General features: G+C 39.5%; 1 protein-coding gene and 1 non-coding gene across 5 annotated transcripts in view; both read left to right on the top strand.

Moving 5' to 3' along the window:
• The window catches only part of TRAPPC11 (trafficking protein particle complex subunit 11), a 52,374-nt gene extending 38,750 nt beyond the window's left edge, over window positions 1-13,624 (top strand). For 3 of the 4 annotated variants that reach the window (XM_064369896.1, XM_012472565.3, XM_012472563.3), the window contains 5 exons: window positions 2,625-2,736; window positions 5,374-5,465; window positions 6,901-7,034; window positions 8,486-8,653; window positions 12,872-13,624. In XM_064369896.1, coding sequence (XP_064225966.1) covers window positions 2,625-2,736; window positions 5,374-5,465; window positions 6,901-7,034; window positions 8,486-8,653; window positions 12,872-12,916 — 551 coding nt within the window. In that variant the 3' untranslated portion in view covers window positions 12,917-13,624. The remainder of the gene's footprint in view (window positions 1-2,624; window positions 2,737-5,373; window positions 5,466-6,900; window positions 7,035-8,485; window positions 8,654-12,871) is intronic. The other variant, XM_012472566.3, reaches the window with a different exon arrangement.
• LOC135272065 (U6 spliceosomal RNA) lies at window positions 6,337-6,439 on the top strand. Its single transcript, XR_010340178.1, has one exon. It is a non-coding gene; the product is annotated as a U6 spliceosomal RNA (small nuclear RNA).
• Window positions 13,625-22,852: the final 9,228 nt, after the last annotated feature.

The following is a 22,852-nucleotide window of genomic DNA, read 5'->3' as shown; positions in this document are numbered from 1 at the left end:
TTATTCCATTATATTGCAATTACTATTTGTAAATATGGCTCCCTTACTAGACTGTGTGTTCCTTTAGAACCTGAGCTGTGTCTCACTCATCTTCATATTGCCAGCATCATAGTACTTAGCTAATAAGTGTTTACTAAATTAAGCAATAATCTCTGGCTTGAACTTCTAGTATACTAGTTTCTTACTGCTGCTGTAACAAATGACCACAAAGTTAGTGGCTTAAAATGACATAGATTTAACTATATTAAAGTTACGCAGGTTAGAAGTCCAAAAAACAAGGTGTCATCCTGGTTGCGTTCCTTCTGGAGGCTCTCAGGGGAAATCTATTTCTTTGTCTTCTCCAGCTTCTAGAGGCCACCTGCTCTCCTCTGTGCCTGGCTCCTTCCTCCGTCTTCAAAACCAGCAGTGTATCACTTCATTGTCACAAATTTATCCTAGTGTTAATTGTTAATAAAAAGTAATGATCATTTTGTTTAACTTCTTAGAGTTAAGGAGAACTTTGGCAGAGTTTAATATGAATGGCCCAGGTTTTTTAAAAGGCGATCTCTAGAGGTTCGAATTGATGTATATTTTAATTACTGGGCTACAATATATTTTCCAAGTCTTTAACATTACTTAAAAGTACTTAATTAAAGCAGAGATTGATCCAGATTTTTCCCTTTCACTAATGTTATCGGTCCACAATCAGACCTCCATTAATCTGTCACAACCTTCTTCATTAAAAAACCATAAAAATAACCTAATGTTTAGATACTTTGTTTATCATTATTATTATTATTATTTTGAGACAGACTGTCACTCTGTTGCCCAGGCTGGAGGGCAGTGGTGCGATGTCTGCTCACCACAACCTGTGTCTCCTGGGTTCAAGTGATTCTCCTGCCTCAGCCTCCTGAGTAGCTGGGACTACAGGTGCCCACCACCATGCCCAGCTAAGTTTTGTATTTTTAGTAGAGATGGAGTTTCTCCATGTTGGTCAGGCTGGTCTCGAACTTCTGACCTTGTGATCTGCCCACCTCAGCCTCTCAAAGTGCTGGGATTACAGGTGTGAGCCACCACACCTGGCCGGTTGTTGTACTTCAGAGTTTCACTCACAGATTGCTAAAATTGCCATTCAATAAGTACTGTTGCCTGCTTGCATTTAAAGGAGCGACATTGCAGGCTCTGGAGAACTGAAAGGTGGAGAAGACTTGGTTTGAATGGGCACTTGTCTTGTCATCAGGGAATTTACTATAAAATTGGCAGGAGGAAAGCATTCTTGCACAGAGGTGAATAGCCACATGAGGCAATAGTGAGGCAGTATGAGTGCTGTTAGTAATACAGGCTAAGTATCTCTTACCTGAAACGCTTAGTAGTACCAGAAGTGTTTCAGATTTCGGATTCTTCAGATTTTGGAATATTTGCATTATACTTAGTGGTTGAGCATCCCTAATCTAAAAATCTGAAATCTGAAATGCTTTAAAGAACATTTTGTCTTTAAAAAGAAATTTTTTTTTTTTTGAGAGGGAGCCTTGTTCTGTTGCCAGGCTGGAGTGTGGTGGCACAATCTCGGCTCCCTCAACCTCCACCTCCCAGGTTCAAGCGATTCTCCTGCCTCAGCCTCCCGAGTAGCTGGGATTACAGGCACGCGCCACCATGCCCAGCTAATTTTTTGTATTTTTAGTACAGATGGGGTTTCACCATGTTGGTCGGAATGGTCTCAATCTCTTGGCTTCGTGATACACCCATCTCGGCCTCCTAAAGTACTGGGATTACAGGCATAAGCCACTGTGCCCGGCCTTTTAAAAATTTTTATTTTCATTTTGGAGACAGGGTCTCACTCTGTCACACAGGCTGGAGTGCAGTGGCAGGATGATGGCGCACTGTAGCCTCGGACTCCCTGACTCAAGCTGTTCTCCTGCCTCAGCCTCCCAAGTAGCTGGGATCACAGGTGCATGCCATCACACCTGGCTAATTTAATTATTTAAAGGGACGGGGTCTCCTTTTGTTTCCCAGGCTAGTTTCAAACTCCTAGAGCTCAAGCAATCCTCCTGCCTTGGCCTCCCCAGGTAAGATTACAGGTGTGAGCCACCACGCCTGGATGCCTTTCCTTGTAGAATAACCTTTTTGTGTCATGTTGGCACTCAAAACATTTCAGATTTTGAAGCATTTTGATTTCAGATTTTTAGATTAGGGATGGTCAACCTGTATGTGTTTATTAAGAGAAAGCCACAATTTTCTGGAATGATATTTTGAGTACTTTAAGGGTAGCGGAAGTTTTCTATTTTCTTTTTCTCTACCCCAAAGTATTTACTTTGGAGGCATGAAATAATTTAGAAAAAGAAAAACAATCACCATGAGATATTTATTCTGTCTCTAAGCTTTTCACATTCATTAGTTTCCATAGGACTGACTCACAGATATATAGATGCCTCGCTGGATTTTATTGTAATGGAATATTGATGCATTAGCAGTGGGCTTTGTGACCTTGAAAAAGTCATTTAACATCTCTGAGCCCTACTTTCTGAGTCTCTATAAATAATATATAATGGGTGAGATATTCTTTCTTTGTTATATTACTTGGATGTGAAACTCACCTTTCATAGATTAAACCATTGCATAAAGAGTATAAAGACTCTTCCCTGTAGTTGTCTTACAGACTGGAGAGAGTGCTAGTGAATGTTTTTGTCTTCGATGTCCATCTCTTGGAAATGTTGAAGGTGGAGTAGCAACCGGCCATTATATTATCTCTTGGAAAAGGTAAAAATTATATCAATCTGGTCTTTTCTTCAGTGTCTTTGTTATTCTGATATCTTTATTATTCATCTTTGTCACTTAATATTTGAGAGTTTCTGTCATTCTGAAGAGCAGAAGTCACATGGATATGAACACAAAGCTGAAAAAGATAATTAAACCTGAATTTGTGCTTGTCACAATTTGTGACTTATATGCTATTGCAATTTTAGCCAAACTAAATCTGTACACAAAGGGTGTATGTATAAGAATGTTCATGGCTGGGTGCAGTGGCTCACACTTGTAATCCCAGCACTTTCGTAGACTGAGATGGGAGGATTTCTGGAGCTCAGGAGTTTGAAAAAATACAAAAATTAGCTGGGCCCAGCAATGCACACCTGGAGTCCCAGCTACTCAGGAGGCTGAGGTGGGAGGATGGCTTGAGCCCGAAAGGTGGAGGTTGCAGTGAGCTGAGATTGTGCCACTGCACTCTAGCCTGGGCAACAGAGCGAGACCCTGATTCCAAAAAAAAAAAAGTTCATAGTAACATTGATTGTAATAGTAAAAAAATGGGGGGTGGAAAAAAAACTAAATGCCCATCAATAGAAAATAGAATAAATTGTGACATATTCGCACAATGGAATACTACATATCAGTGAGATGAATGAACCAGAGCTACACGTATCAACATCTTAAGGTAAAGTGAGCAAAGCAAGCTACTGATGAGAATATGAATAAATTGCATTAATATAACATTGAAAAACATGTCAAACATGCTACGTATTTCTTAGGACTGCATACGTAATTTGAAAAAGTATAAAATACATGGGAATGATAAATACCAAATTCAGAACAGTGGTTACCTTTGGGGTGGGGAGATACAAGCAGGAAGGACTCTCAAGAAGATTCAGTTGTATCGTTGTAATTTCTTTCTTAGACTGGGAAGTAGATACATGATATTCATGTGTTATCCTCTTGGTATGGCTTAATTACTTTCAAAAATTCTAAAACAGGGAGTAACATGTATTACTTAAAAATGAAAAAGGAATCAGAAGATACTAGTTTTAAGGGAATGTTTTATACAACTCAGAGTAACGAGTAGAAAGATCTGAATGTTATGGCTGTCGCAAAAAGATTATGAATTATAAAAATTGACTAAAGGAAAATTTTTAACCTAAAAAACCAGTAACTGGAGTAAATTCATGAGACTATCTTCAAAGAATATATGTTTAGCATATATAATTACATGGTATTATTTATTGTTTTCATGTTATAAGTTATATGCAAAGCATAAAGCAAGAAGGAAAATTCCCTGGGTTTGTTCATGAAGAGCACCCATCCCTAAGCCTGACAAAGGCAGAAAATAAAAGATAACTGTAGGCCCACAGTTCTCAGACGTTTTGGTCTCAAGACACCTTTACACTTTGAAAACTCATTGAGAACCCTAAACAGCTTATTTATGTGGATTATATGCACAGATATTTACCATGTTAGGAACTAAAGCAGAAACTTTTTAAGAATGGAGAAATATGTAATATTACTAAGAAGTAAATAAACTTGTCTTTCTTTTCTCCATTCCTGAATTTACCATATTGATGTTTAGTTTTATTTATTTGATTGTAGGTGTCAAAACAGCATGTTTAAGGCCCTGCTGAATTATTCCATCATGCTGCAGTATTATGACAGAGGTGTATTCATGTATTATTGATGAGGGCTTAGATTCTTTGCCTGTTGCTTTTGCTCTCTGATAATTTGTACATAATGTCAGCTGCTCCGCCCCTAGACTCACTGGGATTTCCCTGGCACCACCCCTGTAGTTCCCACCTTTAACCGTACCACAGGGAAAATACTTATCAGTTTCAAAATGTTACTTTGGCTCCCTAAATATGGGAATACCACCACGTTTGTTGACAGTAAAATACTTTTAGTTCTTCAGTTTCTGCTATATATTGTAGTGAGTTACAACAGTGCTCTTCAAACTGGTCTCGGGCCCACCTGTAAACCATCCTCAGTGAGTTAAGGAATTTATGTTATAATGTAAATCACTACACTGTTCCTGAATTGAGAAAGTATTGCTACCAAAACACTGTATTAAATGGTGTGCATAATGATTATCCCTCGCTGGTAATGCACAGCAGCCCTGGGTCATAACCATTTGTTAACTGGAAATATTCAGACGTGGAATTTTAAAAGCTCTTAACTTCACAAAACCACTTCCACTAATAATAATTTGGGAGGCTGGGCATGATGGCTGATGCCTGTAATCCCAGCACTTTGGGAGGCTAAGACGGGTGGATCACCTGAGGTCAGGAGTTCAAGACCAGCTTGGCCAACGTGGCAAAAGCTCATCTCTGCTAAAAATACAAAAATTAGCTGAGCGTGATGGTGTGCACCTGTAATCCCAGCTACTCGGAGGCTGAGGCAGGAGAATTGCTTGAACCCAGGAGGTAGAGGTTGCAGTGAGCTGAGATTGTGCCATTGCACTCCAGCCTAGGTGACAGAGTGAGGCTCTGTCTCAAATAATAATAATAATAGTAATATTTTGGGAAATGGATAAGTAACATATTTCTTTTGAAATTAGTTGGTGAGTACACGTTTCCTGTTTTTGATTTATTAACTTCTTTTGGAAAGTGTGAGTTTAAAAGATGACCTCTTCTGTCACAGGACTTCAGCCATGGAGAACATCCCCATCATCAGTACTGTCATCACTCTGCCACATGTGATTGTGGAAACTATCCCTCTCCATGTCAATGCAGGTAGCAGAATTTAAATTTTACTTGATGAGAAGGATCCAATAACAGTAGTTATTTTAACTTCTAAGAGTTTAGTTATTTTAACATCCTGTTATGAAAAGTTTTCAACATTTGTAAAAGTCAGTTATGGCCAGTCTTGTTTCATCTCTATCTCTACACACTCCTCCTACCCCTGTTATTTTGAAACAAATCCTTGATACCATTACAAGCCATAAATACTTTCATATGCCTGTTTTAAAAAAATGGCTATTTTAAAAAATATAATTATAGTACCATTATTATGACTTTAAAAATTAGCAGTAATGTCTTAATGTCATCAAATTCCAATGTTGAAAATTTCCTAGTTAACTTTGGATGTTTTTCCAGTTTATTTTGAGGTCTGTACACTGCAATTGATGGATAAGTCTCATACTATCCATCTATTACCTATAGGTAGGCAGGTAGGCTGACCACCTCTCCCTCTCCCATACCCTCTCTCCTCTCCCCCAACTCCCACCATTAACCCCTCCATCACCTCTTCTAATACCACTTTCTCTACCACTCTGTCCTTCTCCTCCCTACCTCCATCTCTTCCTTGCTGAAGAAACCAAGTCATTTGTCCTATAGAGTTTCCCATAGGCTGAATTTTGCAGATTGCATGGTGTCATTTTTAAATGTTTCTCTGTTCCTGTAAATTGACTTGTCTATAGGCTTGATAACAGATTCGGGGTCAAGTTTTTGACAAGAGTACTTCATAAATGGTGTGTGCTCCCACCAGGAGGCAGATAACATCTGTCCATCATTCTTTCTTTACTGGAATACTTCATGAAGAGAAACTTTCCTTTATTAACTGTTTGGTTATCCTAATGTCTATAATTTGAAAAAACTGTATATAGTGCTCACTTCAACAGCATATATGCTGAAATGGGAATGGTGCAGAGATTAGCATGGCCCTGTGCAAGGATGGCACTCACATTCATGAAGCACTCCATATTTTTGTATCCCAAGAAAAATAAAATGGCAGAACTGCCAACACACACACACACACGCGTGCGCGCGCACCCAAACAACAGTGTGTCCATAAATGCATGAATGAAAGTTTTACTTATAACTTCACTAAAACACAGCTTTTGCTTATTCTAGTTTAGGAACCATGATTGATATTTTGGGAAATCTTTTATAGATTTAAAAAATGATCCCTAAAATATAATTCCATTCCTGCTAGTCAAGACCCTGTCTAGGCCAGTCATTTTTAGAAGAACATTTATTTCCTTAGCCTGTCTTATCATAGTCCTATCGCTGTTGCCCAATCAAAGAATTTTCTTATCTGGCAAGTGCACTGTAACATAGTATCATTTAAATGATACTATGTCCGTTGAATGAGATTCATTTACAAAACGAAGCCATAAATGGTGAGCTATTTTTTAAACCAAGAGAAATGTGTCATCTTTCTCTGTAGAGTTGCCATCATTTGGGCGAGTCAGAGAGTCCTTGCCTGTCAAGTATCACCTACAGAATAAGACCGACTTAGTTCAAGATGTGGAAATTTCTGTGGAGCCCAGTGATGCCTTCATGTTCTCAGGTCTCAAACAGGTACAGGTCATATCTTGTGTTGCTTATGTTGACACAAAAGTGTGTCCAGGAAATGGAGAGCTGTACCTTTACTTTTTATGAATGAACTGGGTAAAGCTGACTGTGGTCCCTGTTGTTTTAGTAATAAGGAATTTTTAAGCACCTTACTTACAGCTCTCTCTAAAGGTGGGTTACCTTTGTCACATCATTGAGATCAGACGTGTGGGTTCTTCTTACAAAACAAAAGTCCACAGATCCTTGGACTGTATTATGTTTTAGTTCCTGGAAAACTTAAATCTCTCCTTTATTACTGATGAGTGTGTGTGTGTGTGTGCATCAGTGGGAGGCCTGGAGACCTGACTGTACTAATATTAACAGCCCATGTTTCTATCAGTACAGTTTCATAGAGATTTTGATTTTGCATAGAACCTTTGCTGTGTTTAGATACAGCAAAGGTTTCTATAAGTTACCTAGATTTTTTGATTCATGCGGTCAAATCAGAGTTGGAAAAGTTCATCAGGTTTTTAAATGAGCAAACAAAACACCCAGGCAAAACCATGCTTCAGTGAGAGTCCTGTTCTCCACTGTGAGAGGGATAGCAGAGATGCCCCTCCAAAGTCAGGAAAGACTTTCTAATTAACAAGGCATAATTAGAGAACAAGCATGGCTTAACACCCGGAAGTGTTTACCCTGGCTCATCAACTGCTCTGCAGATTCTGAGTGCTGTTTGTTGTTCAATGCAAAATAGAATGTTATATGATACACGTTGTATGTTCAGGTACTGTTTTATATTTATAATATACAGTATTAAATATACCAACTGTATTATTTACAAATGAGTAAGCTTTTTTTCTTGAGTGTCTTTATTTTCTCCGGGTGTTGACTTACAAATAGTAGGAAATAAGAAGAAAAAAAAAAAAAAAAAGGAAATGTAAAGATGCCAAAATGTTACCAGTTTGTATACTTTTTAAAAGTATTGCTAAAGATTTTCAAAACATTTTTTTTCATCCTGCAATTACTTATTGTGACACAAAGGTAAAAAATCCTTAAGAGAAAACAGAAACAACTGAACAAATTAGAACTAATTTGTCTTAAATTGGCATAATGTCTACAAGTAGACACTCTTCTACAAATTATCCCTTAACATATAGTGAACTTAAAATCTACCTGGGCTAAGACAGAGAAAATATTAACCTGTCTAGTGTTCTCATGTTTAGGAGGTATACGTTACCTTTGTAGATCTTGGTAGAAACTGAGAAATCCTCCATATGTTTTTTATACATTTCCTGTCTGCCTTGTTCTAAACTCATACTAATTAGCCCTACATTTTGAAAGATGGACTAGGAGAGAGCGAATATTTCACTAAAAGGGTTTGGAGATCCAACCTTTTGTAAATAATTGAGGATAGCAACATATAGATATTGTGTATATGTATATTTGATGATCTTTCTCTATGGCTTTTTATGCTGCAGATTCGATTACGTATCCTACCTGGCACAGAGCAGGAGATGTTATATAATTTCTACCCTCTGATGGCTGGATACCAGCAGCTGCCATCTCTCAGCATCAACTTGCTTAGATTTCCGAGCTTCACAAATCAGCTGCTCAGGCGTTTTATACCTACCAGTATTTTTGTCAAGGTAAAGCTTAGAAATTTTCTGCTTTTTAAATTCAGTCTCTTCAAAACAAACAGACTTCTTTTTCTTGTGAACTTCCCTGAACAGTATTTTGAGACCAACAGTGATAGTTTTGACTTTTATCATATGTGTTTGGCAGTATTGCTATTCATTTCTATAAAGTTGGTTTTTATAGACTGTAATTTCAAAGATTTTTATTTCCTTAAGTAAATAATGATTTATCTTTATTATATCGCATATTTTCCCTTTGGCTTAGTGAAGTTTACTTTAAAATTGTAATTTGTTTGTAACTAGTCATCAAAATGAATTAACTTTAAATATCCTCGGACTTCCCTGATTCCCTGTAACTCTGTAATACTGGATTTAACTGTCTTCTGAAAGTGATCATCTCTCAGAAACTATACTCTGGTTTAATGTTTTCATTTTTTAAAAATTACACAAATTCCAGGTTCCTGCAATAAAAGAATACGTAGGATGGGCAGTGTGTAAGCAAGCGAATTGGAGGGATGAGTGGTTCATTTAGCTCAGCAGTCCACCTCTGACTGCCACCCTGATACCTGAAATAAGAGCCATCCTTCCACGTGGTTCTGGTGTCCCTCTGTAACTCCATATACATGAATGTATGTCACTGCTGTGTGCCCTCTTTTAAGTTTGTACTCTCTTTTGGAATGACAGTTTATATTGCTCACTACTTCCTTTTTTGTGTCTGTCTTATTCAAGTTTGGGAGAACCACTCCTTGTTTATATAATCCAGGATTTGGTAAATTATCTGTTAATATATTCTCCATACTCTGCCAGCTTTTATATTTCCAGACTTATACAATATTTTTTCCATCTGTATAAAAATCATTAACCTCCCAAGCTCCTATTCCACACCATACTTTTAAATTGTAAAAGAAAAATCTTGTAATTTTGGATCTCCTTGTGTTTAAACAGTGGCTTTTTAACATTTTCACCTAGTCACTTCAGTCTAATGACACTTCCATTGCAATCCTACACTCTCATGTGTGAAGTCACTCTGTAGGGGAGAAGTCTCATGACTGGGTGGGGGCACAGAGGGGAACAAGTGGCCTCTAATGTCCCTTTAGCTGTTTGACTTTTTGAAGTTTGCTATTTTTAAATTTAGAAGTACTGTTTGAATCATTTAGATGTATGTAGACTTGATCGTATTCTAGCTGCACAGAAATAGCTTCTTGGGGTTGCTAGAATAACTAATATTGAAAAGGAGAGATTTTTGGTTCCATCAGTTAATCTCTTTTCTTCCTCTGTCTGTGGTGCTCAGAAGACCTAGACGTAATCCCAACTAATGCTAATTCAGTCTTTTGATTTTCTCTCAAGGTAAACCTCTTCTGGGTAGTGTTTAAATTCACAAGGAAAGTTTCCAGAAAATAAACATTCATAAGTTTTAACATAACTAACATGCCCTTTTTAACTGCAGAGATCCCTTTTCTGAGTACAGGTACCACCTTCTAGCAACTTGACTGCTGCCAAAACTGTTGACTCCTCAGAGCCAGCTCTTTTATCAGTTGGAAAAACTTATAATTAAAAAATTTTGGCCGGGCAAGGTGGCTCATGCTTGTAATCCCAGCACTTTGGGAGGCCAAGGTGGGCGGATCACCTGAGGTCAGGAATTCAAGACCAGCCTGGCCAACAGGAAATTCCGTCTCTACTTAAAATACAAATATTAGCTAGGTGTGGTGGCAGGTGCCTGTAGTCCCAGCTACTTGGGAGGCTGAGGCAGGAGAATCACTTGAACCCAGGAGGCGAAGGTTACAGTGAGCAAAGATTGCACCATTGTACTCCAGCCTGGGCAACAACAGTGAGACTCCATGTCCAAAAAAAAAAAAAAAAGCCATTTCACAGCATATGTATAGTGTACATATTTCAAAACATCATATTGTATACCATGAATGTCTACCATTTTATTTTTACTTGTCACACTAAGGACAGTGGCTGAGGATTCCCCTTTCCCATTTATTGGACAATCACTGACTAAAATTTTAGGCCCAGTGTACCTGTATTAAACTTTAGAGCTGTGCTGTCCAGTATAGTCCCTAGCCACATGTGACTATTGAGATTTCAGTTTAAATTAAATGTACTTGGTTACGCTGCCACACTTCAAGTGCTCAACAGCCAAATGTGTCTAGTGGCTACCTGACCAGACAGTGACATCCTAGGCAAGGTTGAATCCATACTTTTCTTCCTTTGAATAAAAGACTTTGGTTCTCTAATTGTATGATGCACTCATTTTCTGCCCCTGCTTGTTTAAAAGCTACATTTGGCAGGATTTAACTAGGTTGAGCCATGATTTTGTTTCTAAAATTGAGCAGCTTCCATGAGTACTAAAAAAGTAGTCAAGAATAAAAGATTGGGAATCTATTTCACTTACTCCATTCCTGCCTTGAATATCTGGAAGCTATACTTAGCTGTTTATGTATGTGTACACACACACACACACAAATACACACACACCCCTATATACATCAGACACACACACACACACCCTTATATACATCAGACACACACAAATACACACACACCCCTATATACATCAGACACACACACACCCCTATATACATCAGACACACACACATACACACACCCCTATATACATCAGACACACACACACCCCTATATACATCAGACACACACACAAACACACACACCCATATATACATCAGACACACACACACACCCCTATATACATCAGACACACATACACACACCCCTATATACATCAGACACACACACCCCTATATACATCACACACACCCCTATATACATCAGACACACACACACAAACACACACCCATATAGACATCAGACACACACACCCCCATATACATCAGACACATACACACACACACCCCTATATACATCAGACACACACACCCCTATATACATCAGACACACACACACAAACACACACACATCCATATATACATCAGACACACACACACACACACACACACACACACCCCTATATACATCGAACAACCACAACAGCAACAAACTGAAAGCAGGAGTGCTGTCTTCACCGCCTGGGAATCCCTCAGAATCCTTCTGTTTAAAGCATAGCAAATGGCTTTTGATTGTGAGCACTCTCCTGTTTCATTTCCTGATCATCTTTCTCATGCTTTCCCCACAAAGGTCTGCTATTGTATGTCTGTATAATAAAAACATTATTTGCATAAATTTTATTATTTTAGCTACTAGATATCCCTCTGAGATGTTAGCCTGCCAGAAATTTTACCACTAAAAACAGTTATGATACTTTTTATTCACTCTTAGTCTTGACTTTTCTGATGCGATGTTTTAAATTATTTCAGTCAGTGATCTTAGAGATGGTGTAGTCTTTGTTTTTATCTGCTGCTTTTATCCTCGCAGTATGTGTTGGAGTTCACTGCAGACCTCTTCTTCTCAAACAGGAGATTGGGAAACCTTGAGTCCCCAAAAGGAACTTACTGTCAGCTCAGGCTCCGGGCCTGCTTAAAGCTTGAGACATAGGAGGGTCCTGAGCAAGAGGGAGAGTATAAAACTATCATTTAAGCAGGAATGATAAACAGGTCAGGTGTGGTGGCTCACGCCTGTAATTTCAGCACTTTGGGAAGGCGAGGCGGGTGGATCACGAGATCAGGAGTTCAAGACCAGCCTGGCCAAGATGGTGAAACCCTATCTCTACTAAAAGTAGAAAAATTAGCCAGGTATGGTGGCAGTCACCTGTAATCCCAGCTACTTGGGAGGTTGAGACAGGAGAATCACTTGAACCTAAGGGGAGGAGGTTGCAGTGAGCCAAGATCATGCCACTGCACTCCAGCCTGGGCAACAGAGTGAGACTCCGTCTCAAAAAAAAAAAAAAAAATGATAAGGTTCTATTCCACATGCCATCAGTGGGAAATGGCCTGGCAGTAGCTGCTGGAACACAGGCTTGAGAGAGAAGTGCTGATGGAAGAGGATGCGGTGGGTGGAGGTGCAGAGTTAGCTGGTGATGGCTGCAGAGGGCAGCCCCCAACCTGTGTGGTGACCATCCCCAGGTACAAGTGAAGGAAGGAAGAAGGTGGGGTGAAAGGAGGAGGATCACCATTTGTATTTTGATGCTTAACACTCGTTTATTTTGTTTTTGTAAAACAGGTTCAGAAATTTCAAAATCCTTTCAGTTACTAGAGCTTTTGTTATTATATTATAACTTGGTAAACCCACCTTGTTTTCCCCACTTTAAAGCCTCAGGGTCGACTCATGGATGATACCTCTATTGCTGCTGCGTGATGTTCAAGACGGGCCCTTGGCTGTTCACAGAGGTGCTGGGCAGAGCTATACAGGTGTTTCATTGTGAACTGTAGCTGTCATCATGGTAAAAAGTCAATCTTTTCTATTTTTTAATGGATGTTATACCAACTATTCAAAGGAACTTATACTTCAAAAATATTAGGAAAATCTATCTTGTCTTATAGTTTCTCTAATAAATATTTGAAATCTATCAATACAACTTGAAAGGATTGGTAGATTCACCAATCCCTGTGCTGTAAAGTTCTGAGTCCCCTATGTGTGTCCTTCAGAGTTGGGCAGACCGGAAGTAAATCCATCTCCATAAATTCAGTGTGTACTCAGAATACATACACAACAACATAGGGAGTTGTGTGACTGATATGGAAAACTTCATCAAAGTTTTAATCAAAGCAGTTTAATTAAGGTATCAAAAATATCTTTGCTTACTATCAGAAAGTATCAGATAAGTTCAGCTTGCAGCCAAAATACGGATCATTAATGAAGCAGGTTTATATTTTAGAGGTATCAATAAAATCCCCATCTGAAAAGATCCAAACTGCAAGGATTTGATTATAAACATAATTTCCTAGACGAAAGTTTTTGGCAAAGATTCAGGGTCTGAGTAAGACCTTTTGGTTATGTTGTGCATTTTCAAAAGAACTATTTAAAAGTCTTGAAAACTCATGTAAATAAAAACCATAGGGTGAAAATTGTTAAAATATCTTAATAATTTAAAACTATCTGATTTCCTGGAAAATTTTTTAATTTAAAAAGTAAAGGCATTGTAAAAAGGAAATAGTGATGTAAATAAACATGTTCTCTTGCAAATATGCTTGTCTGTATCTTTTATCTTGAGCTTGTTTGATTTCAGCTTCATGAAACAGCTTTTACTAAGAACACTGTTGCATGAGTGTATGGCAAGCACAGGGTTGAAAGTCAGGCTCTGTGCTAGAACTGGCTCTGGTCATACTAGGTGAGACCTGCTCAGTGCCATCTTGGGAGGACATGAGCTCCCTGTTGTAACGTGGTTTCTCGGGTAGAAGCCATGGAGCCTGACGAGAGCCCAGCTGTCTAGAATCAAATCCCTCCTCTGCTGCTTTTGTCTAGGTGACTGTTCAAGTTCCTTACCTCTGTGTATCTCAGTGTTCTCATCTGTAAGGTGTAAATAGCACCCATCTTAGAGGCTTGTTATGAAGGAGGATATAGATTGATACACGGAAAGAGCTTGGAATAGTGCCTGACCCAAAGTTACGTACGAGTGTGCTCAGCCAGGGTCATCTGTATCTTTATGGGAAGGCTGAAGAGGGTATTCACTTTTCTACCGAAGACGTCCATGTTATCAGAATTTGTTGATACATTTTACATAATTTACTATATATATGAGTACACATGTGTGCTTGTAAATACATCAAACTATAGACAAGTTTCGTGGAATAATGCATTCCGTATAGTCTTAAATATTTTTTATTCTACACTGTTTTGTTAAAAAACAAATCCCTGGTTATAAACCTGATGAATTTATTTCATGACCTACTAACAGGATGTAAACTGTGGTTTGAAAAATACCGGACGAAGATCTTTAAGGTTCTGTTGAATTCTAAGCTGGTTTGATGCAGTGCTTACATAACGAAGATCTCATGTGCTAACACTGCCATTGTCAAACGAAGCACGTGTTTGAACAGTGGGCCACTGAATGGACTTGAAAATGAGCAACATTGATGGCAGTGGGAATTGCGTACCTGTGCGTGCTTCTGTACGGATGTCAAATAGGTCTTTTTATTTCTTGATCTTCCTTAGAGTTGGCAATAGAGTAAGCCTTTCCCAACCAGGAATTCTCCCATATCGTAAGTTCTGCTGTGAGTATGTTCTATTTCAAAATTTGAAACTGAGAATTTTGATTCAGAAATACAAGAAATCATCATCTACCCTGGGTACTAAAGTCAGAACTGTTACAGTGTTGCAGGAGCTCTCTCTGCATTCGCTGAAGCTACAAGTGTCATGGAGGACCTCCCGGTCTTTCTCTTGGCCTCTGCCATCAGCCACAGCCGTCTGTGCCTCGTGAGAACATCTGCCTTCTGTCTTTGTACGTTTGGCTCTCAACATTGCTCTCTGTCAGCGTTCATGCCGTCCGGGGATACAGTTTTTTAAAGTGTTATAAATTGTGGGGAGGTGTGTATAAAAGTTTGACTGGTGTATGTGATGGGGTAAGCACCAGTGGATAATCCAAATATTACCAAAAGGAAGATACAGATGATAATGTCTTTGGGAAGGAAAGAGTTATTAATTTGCTTAATTTTATGTTCTTGTGATCCTTCAAGTTCAACTTAGAAATTTCATCCCTTCAACTCAGTTTTCTTTGTAATGTCTTTGGATCTTCATCTTGAATTTTTGTGAGAATTAAGAGGTTTATAGACCATGGATCTTCAAGTTTTTCCAAGTGTCTTCACATTACCTGGAGATTCATTATTTTTGTTCAAATTCAGTCATTTCTTTCATGGCCCATGTTATATTTCCACCCAGAATATAAAAAGCTGTTTAGTTGATACTCTGAAATAACAGCTGTGAAGAATTCCAGCTGTAATTTCCCTGTTGCTGTTGTAAGAGAGGGGAGTGCTTTTAAGGGAAGGTCAGCAAGCAGACAAGTGAAGCTCACCTTTTCATGGGGAGGGTCCATGCAATCCCAGCAAATACCCTTCTGAAGCCTCCTCACTTGGCCTTAAAATTCGGTAAAGGCACCCAAAGTGTCCCAACGCAGTTTAAAAGTTAGGCATGGGTTGCATTATTTAATGGTAGAGTGGACAAATAGCAGTGATGAATAGTAAATTCTATCAAAAGTGATTTGCGTGCACAATATCAGGAAAATTAAGCACCCTGAGTATGACTGGACGAAAAGAGTAGGTGCACCAATACCTGTGCCGTAAAGTTCTGAGTCCCCTATGTGTGTCTGTCAGAGTTGGCCGGACCGGAAATAAATCCATCCTCATAAATTCAGTGTGTACTCAGAATACATACACAACAACATAGGGAGTTGTATGACTGATATGGAAAACTTCATCAAAGTTTTAAAGCAGTTTAAGGTATCAAAAATTGCTTACTATCAAAAAGTATCAAATGAGTTCAGCTTGCAGCCAAAATATGGATCATTAATGAAGCAGGTTTACATTTTAGAGGTATCAATAAAATTCTCATCTGAAAAATCCAAACTGCAAAGATTTGGTTATAAACATAAATAGCAGTGACTGTAATTTTCAAAATAGTTGTATGCATGCAACATTAGTGATTAGAGATTGTCAAATATGTGATAACCAAATAGAAATGGACACAATGCCAGATGCAGACCATCCTGGCCAACATGGTGAAACCCCGTCGCTACTGAAAATACAAAAAAATTTAGCCGGGTGTGGTAGTGGGTGCCTGTAGTCCCAGCTACTCAGGAGACTGAGGCAGGAGAATCACTTGAACTCAGGAGACTGAGGCAGGAGAACCACTTGAACCCAGGAGGCAGAAGTTGCAGTGAGCCGAGATAATGCCACTGCACTCCAGCCTGGTAACAGATAATGCCACTGCACTCCATCTCAAATAAAAAGAAAAAAGAAGTATACACATCATTATCTCATCTCCTCCATTTTTTCATGCCATGTGGATTCACCCCACAAGACTAAATCTTTTCCAGCTAAAGCCTTATGAATGAATGCTAAGTAAAAGCCATCGACCCTATGCATTCAGTTATATAAGGAAACAAATTCATACGTTATTTTACTGTCCCAGTATTCTTACATGCCCTTTTTTACACTTACAGATTTGTTCTGAAACATTTCTAACAAGAGACACTCCTATTTTTTTTTTTTTTAGACAGAGTCTCACTCTATTGCCCAGGCTGGAATAGAGTGGTGCAATCTCAGCTCACTGCAACCTCTGCCTCTCAGGTTCAAGCGAGTCTTCTGCCTCAGCCTCCCTAGTAGCTGGGATTACAGGTGTGGACTACCACTCCAGGCTAATTCTTGTATTTTTAGTAGAGACAGGGTTTCCCCACATTGGCCAAGCTGGTCTCGAACTCCTAACCTCAGGTGATCCACCCGCCTCAGCCTCCCAAAGTGCTGGGATTACAGGCTCGAACCACCGTGCTGGACCATACTCATGCCATTCTTTGGTGACCATAACGATACCCTTTATTTTAACAAACAATGTCATTCTCAGACACATCTCCTGAGGAGCCCCATAAAATGCACTAAATGAGCACAACATTCCATGTTTTTCATGAAAAAGAAAAATTCATAGTTTAATTACATTCAAGTTCTCCTCAAAGGTCAAATTGGTGAAAAAACATTCCCTTCCACTCAGTTTACTTATGCCTGCAAACAAAAGAGAAAGTGATCACAAAGCCTTATTGTTTCTGCTTTCTGAAGCATGTTTTACTAGAGGGGGAAGTAGAACCAAGGTCAGTCACTGCCAAGCGTGCCCACGCAGGGTACACTGCCTGAGTTAGCCGTGCTCCGCAGGGAGCTGTATTAAAAAGGCAAAAAACCCAAACTGCCAAGTACCCCTGCATTTCAGGGTCTATGTACCTCCAAATTATACTCCAAGCAACTTGTTTCTTTTTTTCACTGTGCTCACTCCAAATAGTTTTTTTAAATTTCTATTTTCTCTTCGTATCTTAAATCAGAGGCCCCCTCTAGTGTTTGAAAACAGTCACAGGCGACACACATGCAATTGAAGGAAAACAGTCACAGCATTTTACCCCAGACCTTCCAAAACAAAAGGCACACTTCTGTTCCATTCAAGTGGCACGAAAATCGATGAGAGAAAAATAGCTAACCGTAATTAATATTGCAGATTCCTGCTACGATTCACAGATTCATTATCCTCTCGTTCAGTAATTTATTATTTACTGCTGGGTTATTTTTTAGAAGATTAATACTTTGTTAATAAGGAAAAATATATAAGTATAGGGACTTTAATTTCCCCAATAAAAAATATATCTCATTTAAAATGACAGAAAATTAATGTTACCATATATCCTACTCTGCTGTGATGGAAGTTATTGGTAACTCCTAAAGTATATACTTAAATGTATTATATTTGGAAATCAGAACTTTTTAAACTACATGTATTTTGAAACTCAGCCTAATCTGTGAATTTGCTAAAAGTTTTTCAGTACTCTGTAAAACGAGGTGGAAAGCGTTGCTTTGTGGACAGATGTTCGCTCTGAAAAATATGATATAAAGGAACTCTTAGAGTTTAGACAGACATGGCACTGCATAAATCCAATGACTGAATCTTACACACTTTCGAAAAAGATTGATTGAAATTAGGGGGAGTAAAAAATAGTTGATTTTCAGTCTATTTTTTCAGCTAACGTCTTTATGTGTCTGTTTCCATGTCTTATTACAGAGAGTTTAACAGCAGGTATTACTATAACCGGAAAATAAAAAGAAATCTCTAATTTTAACAAAAAAAACCAACACAAACTGGAGCAAGAAACCAACAGAGAAAACTATGTTAAGCTAATACTTCATGTTCTTAAAAGTTATGAGTACACTGAAAATTTGAAAATTCAGTAGCTCTTGAAACAAATTTAATCTTTATTAACTTTATTTAAATGAATGACCAATTTGTCACCCAATATATCATATGGCTGCTCTGCCCCGATCTTGTTTTGTTTTCAAACTTGTCACTTGCAAATATTATGAGTTAAGGAAAAAAGGTCATCTAAAATGAGTTAAATTGGTTGCAATTGGTTTCAACTTTTAAGACATTAAAGAACGCAAAACTCATAGTAACCTCTCCTGTACAGAGTACACCCTTATCCAAAATATATCAGCATGAGGCAGAGTGTGGAGGCTCATGCCTGTAATCCCAGCACTATGGGAGGCTGAGACGCATGGGACATTTGAGCCCAGGGGTTCAAGACCAGCCTGGGCAACATGGCAAAACCCCATCTCTACTAAAAATACAAAAGATTAGCTGGGCATGGTGGCTTGTGCCTGTAGTCCTGTAGTCTCAGCTACTTAGGGGGCCGAGGCGGGAGGATCGCTACAGTCTAGAAAGTCAAGGCTGTAGTGAGCCATGATCACACCGCCGCACTCCAGCCCGGGTGACAGAGCAAGAGCGCAAGATCCTGTCTCAGGAAAAAAAAAGTATCGGCATGCATGGTAAATGGAAACTTACAAATATTATCTTGTTGGTCAGGATTTCTAAACTATCTTTCCCAAATGATAATTGCCAACATTTATTGAGTACTATGATGTGCCAGATGGGTATGTTTTGATCTCATTTAATACTCATAAAAGCTCAATGTGGTTTTAGGTACTCTTTTTATCCCAGTTTTAAAGATGTGAAAACTGAGGCACAGAAAGGTTAAGTAACGTGCCCAGTGTTCTGTTTATCCATTGCTACAAAACAAATCTGCCCAATGTTTAATGGCTTAAAATAAGTCTCATCCTTTATGGTTTCAGTGGGGCAGGAGTTTGGAAACAACTCAGATGGGCAGCTCTGGCTCGGGGTCACTCGTGCGGCTGTAGTCAAACAGTAGCTGGAGTTACAATAGGGTGAACCGTGAGAACCAGGGGAACCGAGGCAGCTTGGAGCTAGCCAGGCACCTCTTTGTGTAGTCTTAGGGTCGCTCCATGTGTTCCCCGGGATTTCCCACAGCATGGCCGCCTCAAGGTGGGTGGACTGTTTACCTGGCAGCGCAAACCTCCAGTGAGAATGGAACTAGCAAGGGGAGCTGCAACCCCGTTTTTGACCTTGCCTTGAATATCACACAACATCACTTCCAGGGTCATGGTCCACCCAGGTTCAAGGGGAGGGAACGCAAACTGTAAACGTCACCTCTTGAGGGAGAAACGGCCTCATCCAGAAGAGACAGGACAGGAGGTATTATTGCATCCGTCTTTGACAGACAAAATCTGCTGTGCCCGATGATATGGCAAGTGGGAGAAGAGCTGGAACTCTAATCAAAGCACTGTCCTGCAGAGCCCGCTACACTACGGAGCCGCCAGGCTCATGCTGCCAGGGCTTATCCTAAATAAATTTGTGTTCAGCTAAATTATGTATGCCTGAGACACTACGCATTTTACGAATTAAGACCTTTCCTTGTCTGGGTGTCCGTGGCTTAAGCCTGTAATCCCAACATTTTGGGAGTCCGAGGGGTAAGGACTGCTTGAGGCCAGGAGTTTGAGACCAGCCTGGGCAACGTAGCAAGACCCCATCTTCACATAAAATAGAAAAATTAGCCAGGAATGGCGGTGCCCACCTGCTACTCTGGAGGCTGAGGCAGGAGGATCACTTGAACACAGGAGGTGGGGCTGCAGTGAGCCATGATTGCACCACTGCCCTGTGGCCTGGGCAACAGAGAGCCTGTCTCTTAAAAATAAAAATAAAGGCCGGGCGCGGTGGCTCACGCCTGTAATCCCAGCACTTTGGGAGGCTGAGGTGAGTGGATCACGAGGTCAAGAGATTGAGAACATCCTGGCTAACATGGTGAAACCCCATCTCTACTAAAAATACCAAAATTAGCCGAGCATGGTGGCATGAGCCTGTGGTCCCAGCTACTCGGGAGGTTGAGGTGGAAGAATCGCTTGAACTCAGGAGGCGGAGGTTGCAGTGAGCCAAGATCATGCCACTGCCCTCCAGCCTGGGGACAGAGCAAGACTCCGTCTCAAAAAATAAATAAATAAATAAATAAATAAATAATAAATAAAAATAAAAATAAAAAGACTTTTCCTTCAGTCTATGGTAGTAAATCTAGTGCCCTGCATGACACAAATTTATTGCACGTATTTACCGTGGGCCTACTGTGGGCCAGTTTGTGAGCTGGTCACTGCGGCCTGTTCCTGAAGACCAATGGTCCAGCAGCAGACACTGCCAGGGCAGCAGGTTCTGACAGTGTGCTCAGTGCCATAGAAATGGGTACAAGACTGGAGAATGGAGGGGTTGTCTGGGATTTGCTTTAACGTACTCCTGAAAACAACATGCCCAGGTTGGAGAGAAATGGATGAAACAAGACTTGAAAAATGTTGATGACATTAAAGATGGGTGGGCCTGGGGGGGCTCATTTACCATTCACTCTCCTTTTGGGTATGTCTGAAAATTTCCATAATAAAAAAATAATGAAGGATACAAGGTAGAAAGGAGCCCCAGGAAAGGATTAACTTTGTAGAGTATGAGGAGGAGGCTGCAGGGAGGTAGGGCTTCCTCAAGGAGTGACATTGACATTGAGTTGTTTCTGTTTTGTGTTCATAGTAAAATGATTCTGTGCTTTTGTTGTGTGGGAATGCAGTTCCATCATCCACGAACAGATAATGTTATGTGAGCTGGGTTTTGGAGGGCATAGAAACGTTTGTAAAATAAACAGATCAAGGAAGAGCTTTCCAGGTGATGAAAGGGACTGTTGGCACATGCCCCTGAGGCACACTGGCATGCCAGTGCTTTGAACGTAGACAGACCTGTCCACTGTTGAGTAAACCTAACCTTTATTTTTTCTACCCTAGACATTCAGTGATAAGAGAATGGGGGCGGGGGATAAAACTCACTTGAAAATGCAAGAACGCTTGCTGCTGTCTCCCTGCTGCCTCTGGAGGGCGGGGCTTCGCTCCTGGAGCTTTCGGAGGAAGCTAGTCTTCTTTTTGGTAACGCTCATCAGATTGAAGAATTGTAGTCTGAAAAATATTTGATCTTGGAGAGGAATTCACAATCATTATCTCAAAAAGGACTGAATTCCAAATGCCAAATTTAACAGGAACAACTAAGAAACCCTTTATTCAAGATGGAATACAGAATTATTCAATCATAGGATGGGAGGAGCTCCATGACAGCTTTTTAAAATCAAATAGCTGATATATTTTTTTAATCAAAGCCATTAGCGGCCACTGGCTGGTCAGACTACATTTACAATACTCTCTCCACTTCTGATTGCCATCTTTATTTCATTTTACTTTTTTATGGTGACAATTTCAGAACAGACACAAAAGTAGAGACTGTAACACACTTCCATGCTTGTACTCAGCTTCAGTCATGAATGCCTTGTCCTCCACCATCCATCCTCCTTAACTCATTTCACCAGAAAGAAAAGGACTTTTTAAATTACATAACCACAATGCATTATTACATCTAATAAATTAACAATCGTCTGACATATTTAATTTTCCCTAAGTCCTTTTACAGTTGGGTTGTTTGAATGGATCCAAACAAGCTCCATCTTTATAGTTAGTTACCTGGCAAGTCTTTGTTAAATTTCATTTACTGTAGAACAGTCTCTTCCCCTTTTATATCCCCTATTGACTTGAAGAAGTGGGTCAGTTGATTTTTGTAAAACATCCCACATTCGGGGTTTGGTTAATTGCGACCCAGGGTGTTTATGTAACTTGTTCCTCTATCCACTGTTCTTCCAGTGGACGGGGAGTTAGAGTTCCAAACTGGCCTGAGCTCAAATTCTTTCTCCCTCTCATCCTCCCTCCTGTTCTTCTCCCCTCCACTTCCTTCCTTCCACCCTCCCTCTCTCCCTCACTCCTTCCTTCCATTTTTTCTCTTTTTTGGATAAGACTGTCTCATAGGTGATATGATATATTTCCTATCGCCACACCTAATGTCTAGTTGTCTCACTTTTTGTGATAAGATTGATCAATGAGTTTAGGGGGTGACAAATTGCTTTATCATAAGATTCAGCTAAACAGCGATCAATGCAATTGTGTGAATTGCATTGATGAGATAGCTGAAGTGTATATTTAACTTAGTTAAATGTTTTAAAATTGGAAGTTATTTAATTAGACATTGCAAAATGTAATTAAAGAATGTTATTTTGTATTCATTGACTGAAATTCTTAGAGAAATTTTTTTCCTCATTCACTGGGTCTATTTAATTACCCTACAATAGAGTTCTTAGAGCAAAGAGAACTTTTTTTCTTTAATTTAGCTCAACAGACAAGGAAGCAAAGA

Source organism: Aotus nancymaae, unplaced genomic scaffold (genome assembly GCF_030222135.1).
Source record: "Aotus nancymaae isolate 86718 unplaced genomic scaffold, 86718_ANA_hifiasm-v0.15.2.pri h1tg000006l, whole genome shotgun sequence".
Taxonomy (NCBI): Eukaryota; Metazoa; Chordata; class Mammalia; order Primates; family Aotidae; genus Aotus; species Aotus nancymaae.
Note: the sequence above shows the minus strand (reverse complement) of the source record. Positions and strands in the feature narration are given on the sequence as shown.